The 25,737-nt window shown below is 46.5% G+C and overlaps 1 protein-coding gene and 1 pseudogene across 1 annotated transcript in view; one reads left to right on the top strand and one right to left on the bottom strand.

The window, feature by feature from the left end:
- The window catches only part of LOC103258013 (tubulin-specific chaperone D), a 141,256-nt gene that overhangs the window by 61,744 nt on the left and 53,775 nt on the right, over nucleotides 1-25,737 (bottom strand). The window contains exons 8-9 of the mRNA XM_021711211.1: nucleotides 15,097-15,253; nucleotides 1,267-1,324 (exon numbers count right to left, since the gene is read on the bottom strand). Of these exons, the coding sequence (XP_021566886.1) occupies nucleotides 1,267-1,324; nucleotides 15,097-15,253 (215 nt within the window). The remainder of the gene's footprint in view (nucleotides 1-1,266; nucleotides 1,325-15,096; nucleotides 15,254-25,737) is intronic.
- Nucleotides 14,080-14,494, top strand: LOC103258012 (annotated as a pseudogene).

Here is a 25,737-nt window from a genome sequence, read left to right as displayed (position 1 = left end):
TAGGGCAAAAACATGACGACTTCACAAGGAATTACTGACTTTCCACTGATGCTTAAGACAAAATAAGAGCAACTACAGGAACAAAGAAGAGTTTCTGAGCCTTCCTGGTAAGTTCTCTCAAAGAATTAAAGCACTTGAGGCAGAGAAAGACCATATCCTAACAACATTAGGATACAGGATGCAAGACAAGTCACCAGAAGCTATAATAGATCACAGAAAAGCCCTCAGATATTACCTGAGCTCCTGCATTTTAGAGAAAACTCATACTTCATCAATATCCTGTTCAGCAAGGCCACATTGCAGGAGCTAACAGAAAATCTTCATCAGGTCTGGACAGCCCTCCAACCTAGCCCCTGAGTTGGCCCTTAGCTCCACCAGTCTCCTAGACTGACAGCCCAATGGGGCCTCCTACAGTCTTCCACTAACACCGACTATGCTGAGACCAGAACCCAGAGTTCCAGCAGTTAGAGCCCGAGGGTAGCCAATGGTACCACTCCTGTCACTGAAGCCAACCTCACCTCTACATCTTTCTCAAAGCACTGTCTCTGCATTCTTAACCTCATAAAACCTGTGCAGCTTCGTGTCTGTGTTTGAATCTCCAGACTGGTCTGTGGTCTCAGTTACCAGTTTCTACTATTTAGAGAGATCTGGCCTTACCACACCCCTGCTCTAAGTCAAAAGCAGTGGTCAGGTCAGTCAGAAAGGAAGCTCCTGGTCAGGGCCTTTCTGAGGTACCACAGAGCTTGCTAAAGCTCTCAACATCCAGGATCCACCCCAAACAACACAGGGTTCTCTCTGGGGGAGTCCAAGCATCAGTGTTCAAAATGAACAAGTCCCACAGGCCTGTTAAGTGACCTATTTTGCTGTCACATTCAGGTCAAACACAGAATCCACTTTCTTCTGTTTCTTCAGAGCACAGGATGCCCTGAGCTAAGACTGGTCAATGAACACTGTCCCATTTGCCAGTGTCAGTCAAGGACACCCACCCATGATGGCTGCAGTTTCTCAGAATGCTTAGGTAAGGGGATTTAATCCCGACCCAACCTCACAAGCTAAATGCACTCAGGAAACCCAGAATGAGTAAGACCAGGCAGTCGGCCGCATAATACCATGCCTGGAGTTGCCCATGCTGTGGACAGGAGAGGTCATCAGGGTACAGCACACAGGGCAGCATCTGGTAGACCATGGCTCTGCGCAGCTGATGTGACCATCACAGTGAGAGCCCACCCCACCTTACTGAAAAGAAACATCAAATGAAAAACTTACAGAGGCTGCTCTTCTGCAGTTTACATTTCGGTCAAACACTGCAGCAATTACCAGTGCACTGTGAAAAAGAGAAATAATTAATAAGAGGAAATTTGCAAAAGAATACAGACCACATGATGTCAATAAGAAGGCTTTTCTCTTCCACAAGCTCATTCACAAATCAGGCACACCTATGGTTCAGAGCATACCAGGGATGGTAGACAGATACAAATGACCATCCAAGACATCAGGCGTCACGTGGGAGATGGGGGTAGCTGACCCCAACTCTAACCAGGGTCCACGATGGTGCACATGGAAGGCATGGGTTGAAGAGCTATGTGTACCAGGCCAGGGACAGACAGAATACTCCTGGCCTGCTGTGGGGGTGTTGGGAAAGGGGATCCAACAAAAGGAAAAAGTAGAAACAGGTACCCCAAAAGATGAGAACAGATAGTGTCTTGGTGGACACCCCCAGGCTGAGGCTACCCAAGTCCTTCAGACCATGCCAGGCAGCATGTGCTTTACTCAGTGGATCATAAGACTGCATAGACACCCACATGCACCCAGGGTGTCCCAGAGTCCCTGAAGGCAGCTCAGCCTGCAGAAGCCCCTTCCAGAAGGTCACCATGGAAACCACCTGACCAAGCACAGAAAACAGCTACTAGGAGCCACACAAAGGCCCACAGAGGCTGAGACCACGTCACCCCCAAGACATAATCAGGGAAAACAAAGCCTTCTCCAATACTCTTCTCAGACTTCATTTAAATATTTTCATTAGATCATCAAAGTTCGTTACTGTGAATAAACCACAATGCACTATGGACATCACTGGATGCTGTTTTGCTCCAGTAGAACAGAAAGCAAAAGGTGTGGGGCAGGGTACAGAAGGGCTGTTGTTTCTGCATGAGGCTTGAGAGTCCACACCTCATCTTAGCCTATACAGAAGATGTAAAAGAAAGAATTTCAGACATGCAAGACTGTGATGTCCATAGCAGCAAGCACTGCCCGGGTCAGAGGTTTCAGGGTCTTTTCAGGGGACAAGTGCTCTGCTTTGTTTCAGGGAAGGTGAGAGAAACCAGGGAGCCTCTGTGTGTGGGAAACAGGGTACCCTGGGCTCTCTAGCTCCTGCTGCCTCCTCCTGAGACAAATGAAGGCCTACTCTCCACCCATGCAGGTGACCTCAGACTTCGTTCCTGTTCTCCACCCTCCTTATCCCACCAAATCCTTGGGACGTTCCATTGGCATATTAACATCTTCTAGCTTAAACAGCAACAAAGTCCTGAATCCAACCATTGCATCCAGCCACACCACACCTCTCTAAATGCTTATGATCGGTAGAATGATGCCCCTTCCTGAAGATGCCCATGTCCTAATTCCCAGAACCTTCTAAAGTGTTCCCTTACACAACAAAGAAGAATTAAGGCTGCTAATCATTTGACCTAAAGCTGGGGGAATTACCCTAGATTATCCCAGTGTAATCAAGAATCCTTACAGGCCGGGCTTGGTTGCTCAGCCTGTAATCCCAGCACTTTGGGAGGTCGAGGCAAGTGAATTGCCTGAGTCCGCAGGTTTGAGACCCACCTGGGCAACTTGGTGAGACCTCATCTCTACAATAAATAAAAAATTAGCTGAGCGTGGTAGCACACACCTGTAGTTCCGGCTATTTGGAAGGCTGAGGTGGAAAGATCGCCAGAGCCCGGCTGCGTTGGCCGGGAGTGTGCCACTGCACTCCAGTTTGGGCAACAGAGTGAGACTTCAACTGGGGAAAAACAAAAGGAATCCTTACAAATAAAAACAGATGTTGGGCATGATGTCGTGCCTATAGTCCCAGCTACTACGGAAGCTGAAGCAGGAGTTTGAGTCCAGCCTGGTCGACATAGCAAGACTCTTTCTAGAAAGATGATAGATAGATAGATAGATAGATAGATAGATAGATAGATAGATAGATAGATAGATAGATAGATAGATAGACAGATAGATAAATAGATAGATAAATAGATAGATAGATAGATAATTTTTAAAAATGTACACCAGAGGCAAAGGAGGGAGAACAAAATACACAGAGTGAGAAGGCTACAGCCAGAAGTGGCTGATGTGAAGGTGGAGGGAGAACCCACAAGCCAATGAATGTGGGAAACTCTAGGAAATAGAAAAGCTAAGGAAAGAACCTTCCCTCAGTCCTCCAGAAAGGAATGGTGACACAAAGGTAGACCATGTCAGGCCTATGACCTCCATGTCCATACAGCAAAACACCACTCAGCACAAAAAGGAATGACCATTGGGATGAATCTTATGTGCATTCTGCCAGGTGAAAGAAGCCAGAAACAAGTCTATATATGGTATATTTCCATTTATAAGACATTCTAGGAATGGCAAAACTACCAGGATCAAAAACAGATCAGTGGCAGCCAGGGGCTGAGGGCAGAGTGAGGGAGTTTTGGGGGAGATGAACTGTACTATTTGGTACTGCAGTTGTAGAACACTACTCCACAAATCTGGTAAAGTCCATAGAACTGTTTATGACAGGAGCAAAAAAAAATTTTTTTTGGAGTCAAGGTCTCAATCTGTCATCCAGGTTGGAGCACAGTGGCACAATCATGGCTCGACACAGCCTTGACCTCCTGGGCTCAGGCAATTCTTCCACCTCAGCCTGCAAAGTAGCTGGGGCTATAGGTGCATGCTGTAACATCCAGCTAATTTTTTAATTTTTTTTGTACGGATGAGGTCTTGCTATGTTGCCCAGGCTGGCCTCAAACTATGGCCTCAAGCAATCCTCCTACCTCAGCCAAAGTGCTGGGATTACAGGTGTGAGCCACCACAGTCAGCAAGAGCAAATTTAACGGTATTCAAATTAAAAAGAAACAACCAACAGATGCAGGGAGCCCAGTAAAGACCAGCAAACATGTCTGCATCCCAGATGAGTAGCAAGGAAGGTTGAACTGAGTGATGCCTGGACACATGAAACATGGGAGCAAAGAGAAATGCACAGAACATCCTACCCTGGATGGTAAGTCTGCTGCTCACACAGGTGTGGGACAGCAATTCTGAAACACATCACATACACAACAGGAGAACATGCTGCAGAGGAATACACAGCCCAAGAGGGGTGGCCAGAAGAGCCCTGGTGCTGGCTGGAGCTGCAGGTGTCCATGCAAGCACAGAGCTGTTGAGAGGGACTGAACACAGGTACAAAAGGGAACATGGGACCTACATGCAGCAGAGGCCATACCCACCATCCCAGATTCCAAATACTACTCTCCACCAAGAGAAGCCAAGGTTCCTGGGAAGTGACAGGAATGGGGCAGGAGAACAAAGAAAGAATGATAGTGTTCAAAAGTAAAAAGAACAGGATCATGCTGAAAGGACACAGAAGCCAACCCAACACGTCCAAAGTCAGAACAATTTAAGCCAACAAAATGAATAACAATAGTATTAGATTATAACCTCCCAAATAAAGTAGGTATGTATGAGCCCACACTGATATAAATAAGTGGTTAAATTAAAAGAGGAGAGGAACAACTCTTCCTTATGAATGAACTGCAATTAATAAATGTGGAAGAAGTGAAGGAAAGAGGGCATCACTGCCAGACCACATAGCAGTAACCACCAATGGCAAGATCCACAGATGGATGCCCAGATCAGGGGTGAAAATTCGAGGAGAAACCTCAGGACAGTTCCATAGCCTTTAAGTATCCTCTGGAACATTTGTCAGTTATGGAGGAAAAGACAGGTCACTTTACAGCGGAGATACCTAGCAGACTCCAACCCAACCAGAGAAATCAAGGTCCAAACCACCAGTGAGAAGCTTCAGGGTGCCATGTGCCCCCAACATGACACACTTAGGAGGGTAAGTCACCGGCACACTCCTTCTAGACATGCACAACCTCAGTCCAAACATGAGAAACATCAGACAAACAAACATAGAGAGAGACATTCTATAAAGGATCTGACCACTCTCTCTGAGGATTTTGTCAGGGTCAAAATCCACAGGCACAGAAGGCAAACTGGTGGGCACAAGGGTCAGGGAGAGGGAAGGGAGAGAGCTAATGATCATGGGCTTCTGTCTAGGGTGATAAGAATGTTCTGAAATTACATAGTGATGATGGTTAAACAGGCCTGTGAATACACTAAAAACCACTAATTATATACTTTAAAAGGGTGAATTTTATGGTAAGTGCATCAATCTCACTAAAATTTATTTTAAGTGTCCCAAGGTCATAAAAGATAAGGAAAAACTGAGGAGCTGTCAGAGTGGAAGAAGCTAAGGAGACCGGACAAATGGATGTCACACAGGACCCAAGGATGGATCCTGGGGGAAAACTGGTGAAATCCATGTGCTACTGTAGCTTGGTTAAGTCTTCCTCACACACCGTAATCCGCCTGGTTTTGATATGTAAGGTGTTCACATTGAAGGGTGTGGTGAAGGGTCTATGAGGACCGTATTGTTTTTACAATTCTTCTTTAAGTCTAAAATAATTTCAAAATTAGAAGTTGTTTGGGAAAGTAACTAATTATCTGAAGATAATAAAAGATCTTTAAAGACCCCTAAGGTGACCTGCCCTCTTTGGGGGATGCCTGGGAGTCACAATCTGCCTATCTCCCCTACATTTAAAAAAAAAAAAAAAAAAAGATTCAGTTTTGGTACCTGAGATGCTTTCTATCAATATTCCTTTTACTAATTCAAGCTGAAAGCAATTTCAAGAGAATTCTATTAAACTGAAAATCATATCCTTTTCCTTTCTAAACTCTTTATTACATAAAAAACTACAACCAAAGTGAGGAAAAAATAAACACTGGTTTAAAAGTAAAGTGAATTCATCTTCTTCTAGAACGAACATTTTAAGATTGATTCTACTGTAATATGTCATAATGGCTTTTATTAACAAAATCTTAGAAATCATTAATACCTAAAAATTATATACCTGCTGTTTTTAACAAGAAAAATTGGTATTTTATTCTAAATATAGTCTCAGAATTAATGAAAATTTAAGAGCTGTATTTACATATTAATAAGAGCTTTGTCATCTAAAAATCTAGGAAATCACATGTTCCAGGAAAAAAATAGGAAGCAAGAATTTCTGCCTTCCTTTAACATCTGCCAAATGTGGACTTTTAGCTTTACTGACTCTGGCTCCAGTCAGTAATACTGAAAGGTTACATTTTACACTGAATTCTTGTTAATCTATTTGTCTTAAATTACTATTTTTAAAGTATGAAACATTGATTAATGAGGAAGAATGGAAAAAATGCAGAGAAGAATCTTAAAATCATCTGCCATCCTAACAAGCTAACTATGACCCCTTAAGGTTATATTAACAATTTCAACAACTCTTTTATAAAGCCGCTAGACTGGGAGCACAGTAACCTGGCACTGAGACAGAGCTGGATGCTCCCCCAACCCATCCTCCCTACCCTCCCCTCAACCCAGGAGCCATTCCAGAGACCAAGTTCAGCCCAGCTTTTACTCTGAGCTGTCAAGGCCACTAGGAACAGTATGTGCTTTACAACTTCCCCAACCCTCCTGCCACCATACACAGCCTAGGTATGCCCAGCCTAACCACCTCAGGTGAGTAGAGAGGAAAAAATGGAAAAACCACCTGAACTATCCTAAGGACTGTGGACTATCCACTCACAGTTAGGGAGGAGCCGCCTATGGGAAACAATGAAGAGAGCTATGCCTCAGGCTCTACATTGCTATTAAGCCTACAGTGACAAGAGGCTGTGTAGAGGGTTGGTTTCTGGTGTCTGTTGTGTGTGCATGTTGCTTCTCTTTTTTCCAGCCCTCCGCAAACCCAGTATGCAGCCATGGGGAAGGGGGTCTGCCCAACTCACTCTCTTTCCTAAAATATTTTGCACAGGCTACCTGGCACGGTGAGCGCCACATATGGAACCTGGTAGAGCTGAGGTTAGGCTCCTGTTCCCAATCTCCTATTCAGGAGGACAGTGCTGCCCCCACTCCTTCCTCAGGCTGATGCGGGAGTTACAAGCACCTGTGGGTCAGTCCTAGGAACCCCTCTGACTTGGAGGGTGGCTGTAGAGAGGAACAAGTACTTCACCTCTGGGGTCTGGTGGCCACGGAACAATCACCCAGAATAGATTGTGCTCCCAAGAGCCAGAAAGGGGGTACCACTGCCACCCACAGTCAGCAGTAACTCATGGGAATGATGGGATCACAGGTGGCTTTTCCCCTTGTCTTCTCACAGTGACAGAGCACTTTCTTTCAGTCACAGCAGGAGAAACCAGAAAGCTACAGCAAGACTCACAGGCTGAGGTGATTCCAACACAGCTGCAGGCGCACTGGGTGGTATGTTTGGAGGTAGAGGGGTGTGGGGTCAACTTCAGGGCCTGTGTGGACTTTGGCAGGAAAGTCTAACCACAGTAAGGAGCATGAGGGTCTCACCACTTCAGTCAGGCTGGCTTTTGCATTTACAAGTAAATGTCCAAAGATATTAACAGTCACTGCTGTATCCATATTTTACCAAACTTCACAGACTGTGGAAGGGTGAATTAAAACATGTTTGAAAAACACTGATTCTAACAACAGGCGTCTAAGCTAATTCAACAACTGCGTATGCACCTGTGAATGCAACAGGTTTTTGAATACTGTTTTAATTTGGACTAAATTTTTAAAACTACTCTATTTTCACATTTTCAGAACAAAATTGGCTTACCCAGAAATACTCATATGCTTCAAATACAAACAGTTTTAATGCTACTGTTAATATAAATATAACTTCCCACCTGGCTCTTCAAGTTTCCCTCAGCAGGATGACCCCGAGTGAGTCACAGCCTTTGACTTTCCTCACTGTTTTAGTGGGACCTGGAGAGAGAGACTGCACAACAGTGATGAAGGCCGGCCTGTCTGAGCTGAAACGTGCCAGAGGTGTCTTCACCTGTTTGCTTTCGCTGAAGAAGTTTATATGATACTTCGCCAGGGTTTCCCAACACAGAGAGATGGTCTGTTTCAAACTGAAAGGGATTTTCTTTCTTGTCCGAGTCAAGGGGAAACTGCATGCCTCAACTTGCTCCAAGCTCCAGGTACCTCATTTCCAGCAGGTCCAGATCTCACCCCATCTCAATTTTTCTTTTTTATATAATATTTTATAACAATAAAAAGCAAAACACTGTTTTTCTCTTAAGTAACAATAATATTGTCATTTTGAAGTCAAATACGTTTTTAAATATCAGAATAATAATTTATTATCCATCCATGTTTTTTGAAAGTCTCAAATCATATCTCTCTTCAAGTAAAATGTAAAACCTGCCTATGGCTGAATTTTCCTGAGCCCTAAGAGCCAATGCTCACACTGGTTAACATAATATAAAACACCAGAGATTTTAAAATCACATCCAAGCTATCATAGAACCACCAGGTCCGATGGGGTCAGGACCTGGTAACAGCCATTCAACTTTTCTTGAAAAACAAGTCATCTTCCCCTGGAAGCTGTGCCACTGAGAAAGCAGAGTGAGAACAAGACATAGCTTTGAGCAATGCCTGCCATTTCCTGATTTTTCAGGACAATCTTGCCCTCAAGGAAGAGATCTCCGATCCGCAGGCGGCCCACGCTGCTCAGCAGGTTTGCTCCGGGTGGAGGTCGAGAGTCAGAGGCTGCCCCCGGCAGGGGAGGGACTGTGGCTGCCTGGGCGAGCTGATGTCAACACGAGCTGCTTACAAAAGAGTTTCAGGTGAGGAAATCACCAGAAGGTGACAATCAAAGCACAATGGCAACAGTGCAGAGTTCATTTTTCTTTTCCTTCTTGCAAATTAGCTTTTGATGACTGGTCAGAAAGTATTTTCTAGATAATACACTATTCTGTACCATTTTAACTTTGCATGTTTCATTGCTCCTAAATTCCACTTGACTTTTCAGGAAACTTCATTTACTAGTCCACAAAATAGTTATTCCATCCCTTAAGCTCTGTACAATGCTAAGGAAATACAGGCTTTCTAAGCCACCAACACTACTTCAAAACATGTTAAAATTTACCTAAAAACTTTATTTCTGATATTTATAAATCAGAAAGGGACCATATAAATTCATACCATAAGGTGGAGAACAGTTAATTCAAGTTTCTTCAACAAAAAAATTACAAAACAATTTTTAAAAGTGAGCCACTAAACCCCTGAATTGATTCCCTTCGAAAACTCAAGTACCCAAGTGTTGAGAAAGCCTCAATGCCACTGTTCTGATTTTTTCCATCAGACATTTCTGTTTCATTTAGAAAAGCACATTCTGATCTCAACTACCTACTTCGGCAGGACCCACTGAAGAATTTGTGAAAGTATCATTAAAAATATCAAGATTTTTATCATGTGCTGAATTAATGGGCTTAAAAGCTAACAATTAAAATGCGGTCACTTATGACAAACTGAGGGAGGCAGATCTGGAAGGACACACCCCAACCGATACCTGGGCACACAGGGCTCCTGGGCAGGGAGGCTTGCACAGAGCATCCCACACGCTCACCTGGCGCCTGACTCAGCCACCTGCCCTGCCGGATGCCTGGAGCCTGAAGGGGCAGGGAAGGGCTGGAGCACAGGCTCCCCCAGAACCCGTCAGACTGGCCCAACACCCAGGCTGGTGGGCACGGTTCCAAAGGGCATCGCAGAACTGAGGCCAGATGGACACTGTTAAAGGGCCAAGAAGGGTCTCTGTATGCAGAAAACTCACAGGCAGCCAGCACAGGTGGCTGTCCTGGGTGAAGGGAAAGAAGGCAGAAAGGCTGTGAGGTGTGAGCAGTGGCAGCTCTCCTAGGTTGGTGGTTGGGAGTACGTGAGGTGCAGAAGAGAGCCCGTGAGCAATCAGAGGCGTGCCCAGAAGTGTAAAAACTGAACCTCCACAGATCAAAGGGCCAAGGAGAACCCAGACCGACGCTGGGTACTGTCACACACCAATTATTCTCTGCCATGTGAGCTATGGTTATTCTAGAAACGTATGTTGTTCTTAGAGCCCACAGGCGATTGTGCTGTCCTACCAGTCCTTCAGGCCCAACCCAGAAACCCCAGAGTCCTGCAGTCGATATCTATGTCTGCCCAATATGCCCCAGCCAGCCATGCACTTACCCAACCATGCCTCCTGTCATAGGACCCCAAAGAATCCCCATACGACCCCATGGGAACCCATCCCCACCTCAGAATGGGCTCACCCCAAGTCCCAGCTGGTCAGACCACAGCCACAGCCACAGCCATGCCAGTCTACATACTGCAGTTGCTCCAGAAAACAACTCCATGACCAGGACTCTCCCCTACTAGCCAACAGGAGCCAGTGCAGTGCCAGCTCAAGGGGCTCAAAGTCTGTCTCTTCTTTTCTGAATAAAGAAGGGATAATGCAGTGTAAAAGGGTCATCTGTAGAAATTCCACTCCACCTGTGGTGCACCTGGGAGAACAGGAACCCAACCCTGAAGACAGAAGGGAGCATGACCTCGGCTCAGGGCTAAAAACAACAGTTGCTGTGCAGGCCTCTATCTCCACAGAGCACGGGGCCTGCCTGTGCCTGGAACCACAGATCGGGCCAGTCACCAGATTTCAAAACCTACATGAAGGTCGGGCTCCACATTCACCAGCAGCAGTTTTCATAGACTGACACTCTAGAAAGTAAGACTGGGACTCATGTCGTGATAAGGTTGGAGGTTACAGAAATCACAGGTTCTTTATTTGCCTGTCCAGGACCTTGGACGAGAAAATGTTCAGTTGTGCCAGGCTCAGTGGCTCAGCCTGTAATCCTGCGCCTTTGGGAGGCTGAGGTGAGTGGACTGCCTGAGCCTGCAGATTCGAGACCCGCCTGGGCAACTTGGCAAGACCTCATCTCTACAATAAATCAAAAACGAACCAGGTGTGGTAGTACCTGTAGTTCCAGCTACTTGGAAGGCTGAGGCTGAAGGATTGCCAGAGCCCAGCAGGTCGAGGCTGCGGTGGCCGGGAGTGGCCACTCTGGGCAACAGATTGAGACTCCAATTCAAAAAAAAGAAAATGTTCAGTTGTGACTTTTCTGTCTGGTCCCAGCTGAGTTGCTGATCCCCATTCTGTAGTGGGAACTCTATTTGTTGGGGCTATTCCACCTGCATGTCTTCTCTTCAGTGTTGGCAACTTGACCTCGAGACTCTAAATGTGCTCATCCTTCAGTAGAATCAGAAACTTTCATCCAAAATAGGGAACCAGCAAGCAGTGGCCAGTAAACACCGTGGGTTCTGTGTCTGGCCCAGATGCACTCCCTGGTGAACAGAAGCCTTGCCCCTCCCCCCACCTCCTTTGCCAACCCTCAGCCTCAGCCTGGCACCTGTCTGTGACACTGAACCAAAGAGTCCCTTCCCAGAGAAAGGGGAAGCTAAGGTTTCTATAAAGTTTGTAGCTCTCAGACAAAATATTAGGCTGGAAAGGTACTCTGTGAGAATTCTCTTCACATCAAAATGAGAACCACCATTTTAAGAGCCAGATTCAGTGGAAGCGGTGGCACATCTAAATAAAGGGTCCTGTCTCTGCCTCCCAGCAGGTAGTCAGTAGCTTCTCAGCCAAGAGGCAGTGCATGCCCTGGTGTCAGGGCCTGAGGGTCACCACTGGGACCAGTATGCACAGTGTCTATCAGCTGCAAGGCTCAAGGCACATGTCCTCAGTTCTCTGCCCCTGGCGTCATCCTCAATGAAACCTGCATGATCATGGCAGTCACCCACCTGACAGAGTTGCTGAAAAAACAGAATGAGAGGGCATCAGTCTAAAGACACTTTACTGTTTTGTGACAGTTAATATAAACAATAAGAAATATGAAACTTTTTGCTTTCACTCCCTAGTTACAGCATCAACTTCCAAAACGTTGAAGAGCAAAACAAGAAAGCAACAGGAAGACCCTTCCCTAAAGTCATATAAACAACAAACAGAAGCTCATGTGTGCAGAGCAGGAGTGCTGCAGGCCAGGAGGCACACAGGCAGGGCCCAGGAGCTCAGTGAGGGCCCCTAGGCTGGTTTGCAATAGTTTTTCTACTCCTCTCTGTGAGGTGTCCCTCACTGAAGACCACTAGTGACTGAGCACAAGCCAGCAGCCAACACCCCCTCCCCCAGTGAGTGAGCCCCGCTTCAGCAGCCAACCACCTCTCAGCAGCTGAGCCCCACACCAGTTTCACTGAGGATGATGTGAAGGTCAGAGTACTCAGGACATGCACCTAGAGCCTTGTAGCTGACAGGTGCTACACCAGCTGATCTAGCAGCAACCCAGTGGCTAAGTCCCTGCCCAGTGACTGAGCCCCTCAACAGCACCTTCAGAGTGGCCGTTGGGGACAGCAGTCCATGCCTGCTCTCTGCCACCCCAAACTTCCCTGGCCTCAGGTGAGTCATTCTACACAGTACATCAGTCACCACAGCACCCTCTGGCTGCTCTGTCCCCTCCAAAGGGAAACCAGATAGGAAGGACAGAGGTGTTTATGACTTCCGAAGGAAACACTTTATCTCCCTCTGCAAGGGCGGGATCCTCACTCTTGTAGGCTTCACTTTGATGCAAGAACCTAGATGGTGAGATACAGATCCCGTGCTGCACTTCCAGGGAGGCAGACAGGCTGCGGGCCACTCCTGGCCCCACTGAGTAGATGAACACCCACAGGAACAGAAGCTCCAGTCCCAAAACCCTCGGGAGCCCACCCTGGCTTGAACCTCACCATGCATTGCTTGCCCCACAGAGCCGGCTGCGCTTGCAACCCCTGTGCCTTGCTGCTGCTGCTGCTGCTGCTGCTGCTGCTGCTGCTGGCAGAGCATCTAAGGCTCCAGTACCCTGCCCTGCCCAGGCCAGAGGAAAACAATGCGTGTCCGAGGCAGAAGAGTTCTCTCACTATGGGCATCTTATAAAGAACCTAGAGTGTTTGCCTAAAAAGCTGTGGGAGGGAGCTTATAGGACTTGAGCATCGTTTTGAAATCAGTTTTCCTAGTTCATTTTCCTAGTAAGAGCTGTCAGTGCAGTGCTAGTATTAAGACTAGGTGACTCAGTCGTGGGCTCACACCCGATTAGCTCCAATGCTGAGTCAGTCCCCTTCCTCGGAACCCTTTTCTGACTCTTTGTGAACAAGAAATGAAGCGCCTGACCCCCTTCAATGCAAAATAACTTATTTCGTGCAAACAGTGTCAAATCAGTATACAAAAATTAATAGAAGAACTTACTAAATGGGACACATTTATTTATTTTTATTTTTCCCAAGCAAAAACTATCAGATTTGAAAGTCACTGGCACCCAGACACCTTCATGGGGCTTGGCTGGGCACACGTGGAAAACCCACAAAGGCACAGTGGGCAGGAGGTTCTGGGGTTCTGGTGGCCGCACAAAACCTGCTAAGTTTCAGTTCTCTCAAGAAACCAGAGAGGAAAAATGTTTTCCTACTTCAAAGAGCTGTTTTGAAGTATTCACTTATATTTCAAAGGAGCTGAAAATAAAATGTGCTGATAAATAGTGTTACTATTGAATATCCAAGGACTAGTCCACAAAAATTAGAAAATTATGGCTAGATAAAGTCCACCCTTTCAATAAAAACAAATACAATCTAAAGGCTTCCTCTTCCAATAGATCTACTGAACTCCAGAAGAACTCTTAGGGAGGACATTACAGATGGTTAAATTTCCAAAATGTGCCTCTCTGCAGGCCCCAAGAACACTGGGGAACACACACCTGATCATGCTGTCTGTCCACACCACCCAGAACACAGACCACCTTCCCCTGAGAAATTTTCTAACTACAGGTCAACCAAAGCCTCCAAAATGTACCCCTAAACATTAAGAAGAACTCTACCTCTAAGCTAGCTCTTTTTTTTATAGATCCTCTCTTAAAATCACACTACTTGCTACAAGACTTCGAACTCCAATGATACTGCAGCAGCCCTTGGAATGACACCTGAAGGGTTGACCCTGCACCACCCGCAGGCTGCCTCGGGGGCAACTAGAGGTCTGGATGCCAGCTCCCCTCTCTAAGGAGCTGTGCCCATGAGCATCAAGCGGTGCCTGGAGGAGGAGCAGGAGTCCCTGCACAAGCAGTTTCTATCTGAGGAGAACACGGCCATCCACTTATCTCAACTCAGCCTACACAATGACCACCCCTACTACAGCACCCCTAGGAGTTTCCTACGAGCTCTGTCCTCACTCAGGAGCCCTTGCTCTGAGTTGTTTCCCTGACACTACCCTGGGAGCCTCATCCCCGAGGCCCTCATCTGCTCAGGCTGGGGGACACCCCAATCCCCCACTACCCTGCAACCCCAGCCAGGAATATAATGGTGCTCTGAATGCTGGTAGGCAGTGCTCTTCCCCATCTTCCTTCTTCCTGTACAACAGAAGAGATCAGCCACCTCCACAAAGGGACATAGTACTTTTCCTTCTCCAGACCAGACATCTTTCCCGAACAGAGGACATAGCTCAGTGGAGTCCTGGGATGGAAGGGGCAGGAGGTTGGAGAGGGAGACATCCTCCCTCCTGCAAGAGAACTGAGTAAAGAATGCTGAACAAAAAGGAAAAAAAATTGGCTGGGTGCGGTGGCTCAAGCCTATAATCCCAGCACTTTGGGAGGCCGAGGCGAGAGACCAGCCTGGGCAACATGGTGAGACCCTGTGTCTACAATCAATCAAAAAATTAGATGGGTGTGGTAGCACGTGCCTGTAGTTCTAGCTACTTGGAAGGCTGAGGTGGAAGGATCGCCTGAGCCCAGCAGGTCGATGCTGGGATGGCCGTGAGCATGCCACTGCACTCCAGCCTGGGTGACGGAGTGGGACACCAACTCAAAAAAAATTATACCACTTGCTCACAAATATCTATTTTGCACACTTCTTACAGAAGAGGCACCACACAGTGCCATCAGGAGACAATGAGGAGGAACATCTGACACATTTACCTGGAAATTGCAGTCACAAAGGGTTTCAGCTCCTGCGGCTCGTAGGCACGTGCAAAGGCCCAGCACACGTAGCAGGCAGCATCCCTGACGTTGGCACCCACACTGCAGGCACCGCGCTTCTCGTCGTAGGTCAGCGCCTTCAGGATCACGGCAACAACTGGGCAGGAGACAAAGATTGTGAAGTGCATGCCACATGGGCAGTATGCACGGTTTCACACAGACAGGGTGAAGCCACACAAGGCACAACAGCCACTCAGGGCCTATAAAAGCCTGGTCAGAAAATAAACATCTGAAAGGAAAACAGATGCCCACCAACTCAAATCAGGTAAAAAGGTTTTCTAAAAGTTCCCCAAAGGTACTTGAAGAACTGAAAGTGCCTTCAGAACAGCATAAAAACGCCTTAAGGAAGTCAAAGAAAAGCAGGATCCTGCCAGGTAGGAGGAAAAGGAGCCACATGTTTAACAGGGAGGCAAGGATACAAATGTCACTGGGGCACTAAGAGACAGAGCAGCCCAGCATCTCAGAGGGGGCACTTTAGCAAGTCTTAGGGGAGAACTAGGATAATAAGCTAAATCTAGCCATGGCTACTTCAGTATTAACTTTAGGAATAATTATATGTTTTATTATCTAAAATATCTGTAAATAGTTAAAGTAATTTGAAGTACATAATGGATTATCCCTCTATTCCATTTGAAAATGCGTAACAGTAATTTGACATTACACATGCGATTTTTTTTTCCTTTTTTTTTTGAGTTAGTGTCTTACTGTGTCACCCAGTCTGGAGTGCAATGGTACAATCATGGTTAACTGCAGCATTGAGCTCCTGGACCCAGACCTTCAAACGCTCCACCTCAGCCTCCAAGTAGTTGGGACTATAGACACATGCCACACACTTGGCTGATTTTTTGTAGCAATGAACTCGCACTATGTTGTCTGGGCTAGTCCTGAACTCCCCGGCTCAAGCAATCTTCCCACCTCAGCCTCCCAAAGTACTGGGATTACAGGCATGAGCCACTACACCTGGCTACACATGTGATTTTTGATATTCAGATATGAAGAGTTTTAGCACACGTGGTAAGGATATTAGAATGTTTAAATGAGCTAGAAATTTTACTGTATTAATCTGTTCAATTTATTAGGTTCATGTATTTCAAGTATTTTGTAAGGGTTTACTAAGGAGAGACATGTATGTTCCTTAAAGACAAAATGAATTATATAATATTTATATCAAGAATTTAAAATATTTCAGGGAATTTCATTAGTTTTACAGAGGAACCAAACATTAATTTTTAAAAAGTCTCTTAAAAGTGATTAGAAAAAAGTCTAAGGAAAAAATTTTGCAATTCAAAGATGATATATTTTTAAAAGTCACACAAAATGGAATTTTCTGACAGACCATGCTGAAAGTTTCCATTTATTGACCCAAAATAAATGACTATGCTAAAGCACACAAATGAGCTCACATCACTATTTTTAAAAATTAAAAATTCACACTACTTTAAAAATTGAAATGTGTGAATATCTGATTCTGGAGCAAATGCTTTCCCACTCATGCACAGCAGCCATAGTGGCAGAGCTATTTCTGCAGGTCAACATTCGACCCAGTGATGCCACATGATGCAGTGGAAGGGACCACAGAGATGCTCACATTCCCCAGACAATCCACCCAGAGCACCGAGAGTCAGGCTATGAGGGTATGTCCTTCTATTAGCACACACTCCTGTAGCATTCCTGGCTACAGGTTCCATGACATAGCAAGAGATTTCCAGAGTAAAACTGAAACACAGCAGCCACCCTCCTTGGAACAGGGTCCTGCTACGGATAACTATTGGGGAATATGAGCAGGATGACGGCATGTGGAGGTCAACAAGGACAAGATGAAGATGAGGAGATCAACCACTAAACAAAGAAAGTACAGAGTGCAGCTATAAAGCCAGCCAGTGATGACACATGGAGTCATGAAGAGCACCCAATCATCACAGGCAAGACAAAGACAAACCACTCCTCAGCAGGCGGGCTGTCTCCTGAGTACACACACCAGGGTCTCATCTGGGCTCTGCACACTGTGCCATTCATGCACACCCGCTCTGCACACTCACCAGCCTCGTCAACACCAACACTACACATAGTCTGAGAAGAGACACTGCAGGTCATGGATACAGGAGGAGCCAATTACTCATGCATGCAACTGTCACCACACAAATTATCGTCTAGAAAAATGCACTTAGAAATGATCTAAGATTAAAAAAAAGAAAATCAAAAGAAACGATTGTAGGACTATGAATATTATGTACAAATTTTTCTGTCTTTTTGCATCCAAGTATTTCTCACTCTTTATAAACAGCAACAAAAATAGATATGATTCTGGACATATGGTAATTATTTTTAATAATATTACAAACATTAATTTATAAATCTACTTACAACTACAGAAAATAAACTTTCTCCAAAATAAAAAGCTCAAGGACATCATGCTATTACATCCACTTCCCCTGGGAGGAGCTTAAGAAACAACTTCTTTGCAGGGTCAGCAGAATGTGGGGCCTGCACACTGAGGCCTGCTGGAGCAACAGGGCATGGGACCCACAGCTGACACCAAGGGCACCTGAGCCTGGTCCCAGCTTCACTCCTCACTCTAAGGACTCCCAGTAGGTGCCCATCACTCTGTAAGCCTCATTTTTCCAGGACACCCTCCCGGGATGTGCCACAGACTCCTCAATCCCACAGCGCCCACTCAGAGCCAGTTCTCATGTAGGCGCTCCTGCCACTGGCTGCCCGTCACATCACTCCTCTCACCCTGCCCTCCCCCCATCATAGTCAGACCAACTGCTCTCGCCTCCAGGACTGCCCCACAACACACTCCAGAAGGCCCTGCTCAGCTACAACAGGCAGGGATTGTCCCACAATCTCCCACTGGAGAGTCCCAGATGCCTACTATACAAGCTCCCCACTGGCTCTGCCTCGGCATCTCTCTGCCATGACTCCCACCTACAAAGCACCCCATGGAGCCTTCTCCATCTGGGGGACCCTGTGCTCTCTAAGGCCCTCCCCACACAGGGTCAGAGCTGGCAGCACCAGGAAAACATCCCTAAGCAGGAGGCAGTGGCACCAACAGGCATCTGCCTCTATCGATTAGCAAGCCAGAAACTATGCTCAATGATTTGAAGGAACATCTATCACTCCTTGTGAAAGTCTGACATTCGCCTTCTAAAAATGAACCGTGTGGTTAGGCTTGTGGAAAAGTAGAAGATGTAAACCAAACATTAGGGCACTATCACAGATGTAGATAAAGTCACTAAATCTAATAAGTGAGTTTAAAATTACTGTCTCAACTTGAACTAAACCAAATTTGTAACACTTAAAAGGTCCTCAATTGTTTTACCTGGAATTACTCCTAGCTTTCTAGTATTGTTCATATTCACTTTCTGTGCTAATAGAACAGCCCATTCATGGACCAAAACATGTCAAAACTAATTGGCTGTGGCACCTTTAGGAGGAAAGCATCGTATAAATAAATGCAGTATCCCTGCCTGACCAGATTCCCTAAGACTGTCACTTTAACCCCCCTGCCCAGACAGTTCTGGGCAAGACCATTCAGCAATTCTATAGCCTCAGGGAAATCTGGGTACTAACTGCTGAGTCCCAATTTATCGGTCCACTGGACAAAATCAATTTCTCAACAGACAACCATGAGTGGCAGCAGTCAGCACTCTCAGTGTCAACTCCAGGCTCTCCTGCACTTGGACACTGCTCGGCACTCTCCAGGAGAAGCCACTGTAGTAGGACAAAGACCTCTCACCCAGCCACTGAGCCACTGGGGGAGCCGCTCCCATCACACCCTAGAGCCTGACCCTGGCAAAGAAGTCAAAGCTTCTGGTCACAAGTCAAAGGGAGACAATGGTTCCCTAGAGCACTATTATAGGTGGCAGGTAGGGCAAATCAGCCACAAAGAGACAGACATGCAGACACCATGTCCACTAACGGGCATCTGGCTCAACACATGCACAGGCTCTCAGTTTGATCAGCATGTTATTTTTGGGAAATTCAACAGCCCAAAAGGTCCAACAAGAGGGTCACCTAGCTCCCTTCTGTCTCAAAGAAAAGAGGCCAGTTCTAGAGAGGGCTGCAGGCAACCCATATGCACCTGGACTGTCATCCCTGGCTGTTTCCTCAGGCAGCTGGGTCTTCTGATGTCATAGGTGTTGGGCTTCTCTCTATGGCCTATGTCCTTCCAGCTGAGGCTGAGTAGCAGAGACCAAAGCCTGCCTGGGCCTCTGGGGCCTCACCACCAATGTGGCAGTGTTGCAGTTGCCCAGGAGAGTCCTGATCAGCCTCATTCCACATAAGTCCACGGTCAGAGAGTCTTCAAGGTCTCCATCCTGTCATTCTCCTGCTCAGAAACAGATGCCAGTGGCCCACACACAAGGGCAAGTGAAGCAGTGGCCACCAGCAAACCACAAAGTCTCACTGCCAAAAGAGGCTAAGAGACCAAGGATGCTCTCCTCACAGATTGCTAGAAAGAAATCTGATTTGCAGAAAGTAAAATAATTCAGAAGGAGAGAGAGTAAGATTTCTTTAACAAGAGAAATGAAAAATGAGCCTATTGGCTCTGATTCATTTCAAAGCAGTAAGAACTGCAACAGGGATAGAAGGCTGGACCCAAGCCTGCCTCTGCCACTCCTGAGCAGGGCCCATGGCTGCTGCCAGACTCAGGCTTTCTCCAGCCTCTCCCCTGGAGAAGGGAGGTCCTGGGCTTCCAGCTCTAACATCCAGGGACCCAGAAGACAAGAGACAGGACAGCCTTGGTAGCTAGGCATTTAGGCAATCACAAAGCTGGTGGGGGAGGGAATATTTGGAATTGAAACTCTTCTTTGACCTAAAATTTTATAAAAAGTTGTTATCAGAGAAAAATATTTGAAAACTAACAACACGTTCCAGATTCAACAGGTTTAAAATAAGGAAACTATTCAATAGCTTTGAACAAAAACCTTTCTTATGGTTCCAATTACACACTGCAAATGCATGTCAAATATATAACATACCCCAGAGGGCTTCCTTTTGGCAACCCAGAGTCCTGCAATGTAATTTAAATACCCTTCTCTCTAGACAGCTGTCAGTTGTTTAACGCCAATTGCCTAAGGAAAAAGTGGCTTCCAGGTGAAAGAAACAACTTAACCCTCAGAGAGTCTTATTCCCACTGCAGAGTGTGACCCCAGAGGACAGACGGGATCCCAGCATTCTCTGCAGAGGCAGAAGTACCATCCACAAATAAAATCATCGTATAGTTTCATCTTTTGATAACTAGGGAGTTTTACTAATTTTAAAAACAAATATTTTGGGGCATAAACTGGATTGCGTTGGATTCCTGCAGGCATATCTAGTGCAAACCACAACACCTTGTTCAACCTTTCCATTTCAGACAGTGGGAAAAACTGCACAGGTAAGTGAGTACACCAGCGGTGCAGGCAACAGAAGTTCACCACTCTACAGGAAAGTCTAGAAATGGGGGGCTCCTCCCACACAGCCAGAAATAGCAGGGACCAGGGGGTGTCTCCCAGGCTGCATGAGGCCCTTGGAGAGCACCAGGCTACTTCATCCCATGATGCAGCTGGATGTGGAGTCATACTTGGACCCGGGAGCTTGCCAGTGCAGGGCCGGTACACAGGATGAGCACAGAACACCAGCTCCCCAGGAAAGGGTGTGGCCATCACCACAGAGCTTCCACTTTAGCCCCAGTACAAACAGCCATCATTCCCTTCTCAAAAATGCAGTCCAACTTGCTTGGAAAAAAATGCCAGTGTTGAATTTGCTAGGGGGCAAGAGAAAATCATGAACAGAACATCTGGTTCCATAGACACAGAGGTTTCCAGTTCCTACAGGACACTATAGAAAAAGTATCCTAGAGGCCCTTTGCTGGCCTGCAGGTAGCAGTATCTGTGGCACTCATGATTCTGCACAGATGTGGGTGATTGGCCTGCCCTTGGGGGCACAAAGCCCTTACTGACACTGGGGGACTCTCACCAGGCCACAGCTGTCTCCGCGGTGCTAAAGAAGCGGTGCTAAAGAAGCGGTGCTTTAGCAACTGCTGTGCAACTGGGGATGGGTACCTGGAGCGCATCACCTGGCTCTGCTTATACCCAGGGGTCCCAAACACACACACCCAGCCACAGTGGGCTCACCCACCAAGCCCCAAGTCCACGCTCTTTCCACAAGAAAGTCATATGGCTGTGTTGGTCCAGAAAAATCCTCCTACCTGTGCCCTATGAACCTAGACTCCACCGACCTCTGCCCACTGTGCAGTGGCTGCTGTTTACAGCCAAGGCTCCTCAGTCAAGGGGCTGGGGACAGACCTCTCGCATCAGGGGTCCTGAAGATTACGCACTCCCCTCACATGTGAAGCACCCAGCCAAGGCTAGGTGAGTATAACTGTTATTATGATACACTTCAGCCAGAGCAGAAGATACAGAACCTGGGTCACCCAACTGTCACCAAATCAGATTCTTAATAGTTATTTAAGTAAGAGCACAAACTGTATCAGTTGTAAAAGGTTAAATCCTACAGAATGCAAAGAGCAGAGTACTCAATCTGCTTGGGTGACAGTGATAAAGAAAATCTTAAGGTTAGGCTAATCAACACATCGTGTAGCAGGCTATCTGTGAACTAAATTTGTTTCTTGGTGAAGTCAAGAACTTCAATGCCCTCAAAGAGACCTGGAAGTATAAGTGAAGCTTAAAAAGCATATAAAAAGTGACTCATTTTTTATCCACTCTCTTAAAAAAAAATAAGAGAATACAGTACAAAGACAACACAGTCACACCCGACCTCATGGGAAAGGCAACAGCAGGCAGCATCAATGTCATCCATAAGACGGCTCCCAAGAACAGAGTGGTCACCAACTTCCAGTAGCAAAACTGCACAGTTCATACATGATGAAGATCTTTTGGGGTTTAATCCTGATTATGTTAATTTATTTAGCTGTCACTGAATGTAAATCAGACAGCACACTATCAGGGATTTAAAAGGCTTAAAAAAAACAACTCAGTAAATGACTGCATGAAAAGCAGACAGGACTGAATCTAGTATCTGCTGCCTTCTTCTTTTCCCTCTCCACCTCCTCCTCCACCCCCATCGCCTAAGACAGGACTGAATCTGGTAGCTGGTGCCTTCTCTTTGCCCTGTTGCTCCTCTCCTTTTCCTCCTCCTATCTCTAGTGTCAGGTGACCCCTCCTCCTTCTCCCCAGGTTCGTCATTTATCCTGTCTCCAAACAGGATCTGAGGCTGGCTGGATCAGACAGCCTTGTGTTGCTTCCTAAGAAGGTCAAGGCCTAAGCACTGTGTCCAGAGTACATCAACTCTCCACTGGGATGCTGAATCCAAGTGCTCCCTGCTCAGCACTGACCTCATAGGGTCCTCCCTACTCACACTGGACCACACTGTCTGGCACACTGCCTCACACAGTAGGTACAACATTAGTGTTTCTCTCCCATTCTTTCTCCAAAAACACACATCATTTAAACTTTTTTAAAAACTGCTTGAGCTGTTCCACTTGAAAACTATTCCCTAAGATTCTCTGGAATATAATCATCTTTCATGCATCCTAACTGCTGAAGGATGGTATAGACTCTGCTCTGCCCTCTAAACTGTGTCTACTGTTAATGATTCTGCAGCATTTCAAGACTTCAGGAGCACAGCGTCCACTCTAATGCTCTGGAGGGAAACTCTTTCTTCCTCCCTTGGGCATCTGCCGCCAGCCTAAGGCAAACGTGGTGAAGTATTTGGTCCAAGGGCAAAGCCAGTGCCTGGTCACTCAAGGGATGCCACAAAGAGGGCAGGGGACAATGTCACTGGGGTTTGATTCCTACATCATGGTCCCTGGGCTACTGGAAAGCAACATAATAGAAATTAAGATCCAATCCTCCTATCTTCAATTCATGACAATAAAAGCCTTCTCAAAGAGAAGCCAACATAAAACATAGGAAGCTAAAAAAATAAACAAACAAAAAAACATGGGAAGCTACTTTCTACCCAGGAAAATCTCTCCTGGCCACACTCTGAGGACAATGGAGCACCCTTCACCCGACATTCTAGCTCAAAGATCCTGACCACAAACAGCAAAGTCACACCCAGCACACAGCAACCTGGGAAATGTGTCAAATAGAAAAAAATCCATGTACATGTGCCACTTCTTAAAAGCTTATCCCCAGTGATGCTGCCCACCTGTCTGGGTGCCTAGTCAAGCATATGCCCATTGTAGAGGCCAGGGTCATGTCCCAGTGCGACCTGCCAGAGCATGTGAGCAAGATCTGTCCAGCCACCCATGGGAGTGGGTCACAGACCCTCACCACTAGACAAAAAGATGTACTTCTCACAACAGCCCAGACCCATGAACACTGAGATAAAACAAGGCCACTGGGATGTGAACTGGACTCTTCAAAGGAGACAGTAGTGCCTTAAAGGCCCTGCAAACACAGCACGGAAAGACCCACTACAGATGACAAAAATATTCTAGCACCTTCTCAATCATGGGTCAAAACCACAGCACCTGTTGGCTCTCCGCTTTCACAGTGGGCACTGGCTTCCAGCAAGGCCAGCCCTGCCTGGGTTCTCATTCTGAGTTAGAACTGTTTCTTTTCAAGTAGTCCCAAATAATAGTTCTTTGCAGATTCGATGCCACAGAATCTCTGAACCACCATCACTGTTAATGAGCCGCAGCAATGGCTCCTTCCATTTCTGCCTTTGTCCTCCACCATGGCGCACATGGCCACCACAGAGACAAGAGCCTGTCAGTTCTTGTCCCTTTGCCACTGCCAAAGGCCACGAGAAGAGAGGAGACCGTGAGCATGGCATGACCATGTTGTGGGGGCGCTCCCTAAAGCAAGGGTACCCTCCTTTCTGCTCTGCTCTGGTGCACAAAACGCCCACGGCTAATGACAGAGTGGCCGAAGCACAACAACTTGAAAGCAACACAAACAAGAGCTCAGAATTAAAGGCTTAACCAGGAAGTCAGGGCCAGTGCTGCTGTGACTCATGGCCTTGGACTCCCAGCCCAATACCCAGACCTCCACTAGCCCCCAGATAATGTCAATGGCACAAGCATCTAAGAACCAGCAGAGCCCTGGAGCACCATGATGTTCAAGACCTCCTTGACTAAAGATGACACACAAGGACACACAAAGTCCAAAAGAGAGGACAGAAGGCCCGAGGTCAGATGTCCAGGGGAGAGAAAACGATGTGTCATTTGTGCATGGTGAATGACAAGCCTGTCACCTGTCTCTAACCAAGTTATCAAAAGAGTTTTCTTTTCAAACTCACCACATGCTTATCAATCTCTCCTGTGTCACGTCATGGACAGGCAGGACAGGCAGTTCTAAAGAAACATCATTCAGGATGAGTGTGGTCAGCAGTCCTCGGTTATGGACTTAGCATCTTTTCACAACCACACCACCTGGCGCGCAAGCTTTGGCCACCAGTTTCTGATGAGTCTCATCTGACTGTCTGCAATTTTGAATTCAAATTCCCACTATCTGTACCCACTATGGGATTTATGCTTGGATCCGTCACTGACCGAAACAACAAAGCAATTCCAGAAGACATGAAATCACAGCCTTTGCTTCTGCTCACACAACAGAATACTCACTACCCACAAGACTCATTTTCCTGAAAGTCTATGATTTAGCACAGGGAGGACGCAGATCTGACAGACTCCTCATGACCTCTAGGGGCCACAAGCAAACACACTGAGAGTGGAGACAAAGGACCTACCACCAGCCTGGGTGTCACTGCCCCAAGGACCCTGGACTCCTGCGCAGGCGTCAGGGTCCTACTCAAACCCACTCAGAAAGTATCACATGGCACCTCTCTCTTATCAATGTGAAGTCCCAGCAAGTCCCATGGACAGCCACCCACGTGCCACCCAAGAGGGTTCCCAAGAGAGTCACTGGACAGGCTGGGCAGGGCCCATTCACATCAACAGGTACTTCCACACTAAGATGACTTTTCATCCACAGGAAGTGTGAAAACAAGTACAAAGAAAACATAGCAATTTCACCTCAGGCATATTAAAAAACAACCCTCAACAGTGCCCTGCATCTGTAAGGCACACTCAACGAAGCAGGCAGTCCATATGGTAGTGTCATGAAGAGAAATCCTATTGAATTACTTTCACAAACAAACCTGAAACTCAAGTAAACTAGGATTCTCCAGCAGTTTTGTCTGTATAACTCCCCAGTTGAATTGCCCAACTTGCATTTTATATTAAACATTGAATGAGCATGTAGCTAGCAAAAACACAGAAACCAACAAAATTAGGAAGGCATGAACACAAATTTCGTAGGTAAAAGGCTTTTTCCAAGTAGAAATATTTTTTATTAGAGGCTTCATAAAAAGATTTTTCATTAAAATAAAACAGCCAGGCTCAGTGGCTCAGCCTATGTAATCCCAGCGCTTTGGGAGGCTGAGGTGAGTGAATTGCCTGAGCCCGCGGGTTCTAGAACCGCCTGGGCAACTTGGCGAGACCTCATATCTACAATAAATCAAAAATTAGCCAGGCGTGATAGCGCGCACCTGTAGGTCCAGCTACTTGGAAGGCTGAAGCAGAAGGATCGCCAGAGCCCAGCAGGTCGAGGCTGCAGTGGCCAGGAG

This window comes from Carlito syrichta, unplaced genomic scaffold (assembly GCF_000164805.1).
Source record: "Carlito syrichta isolate Samal-C Ts95f unplaced genomic scaffold, Tarsius_syrichta-2.0.1 Scaffold301934, whole genome shotgun sequence".
Lineage (NCBI taxonomy): Eukaryota > Metazoa > Chordata > Mammalia > Primates > Tarsiidae > Carlito > Carlito syrichta.
The sequence above is the reverse complement of the archived record's forward strand: the minus strand, read 5'-3'. Positions and strand labels throughout refer to the sequence as shown.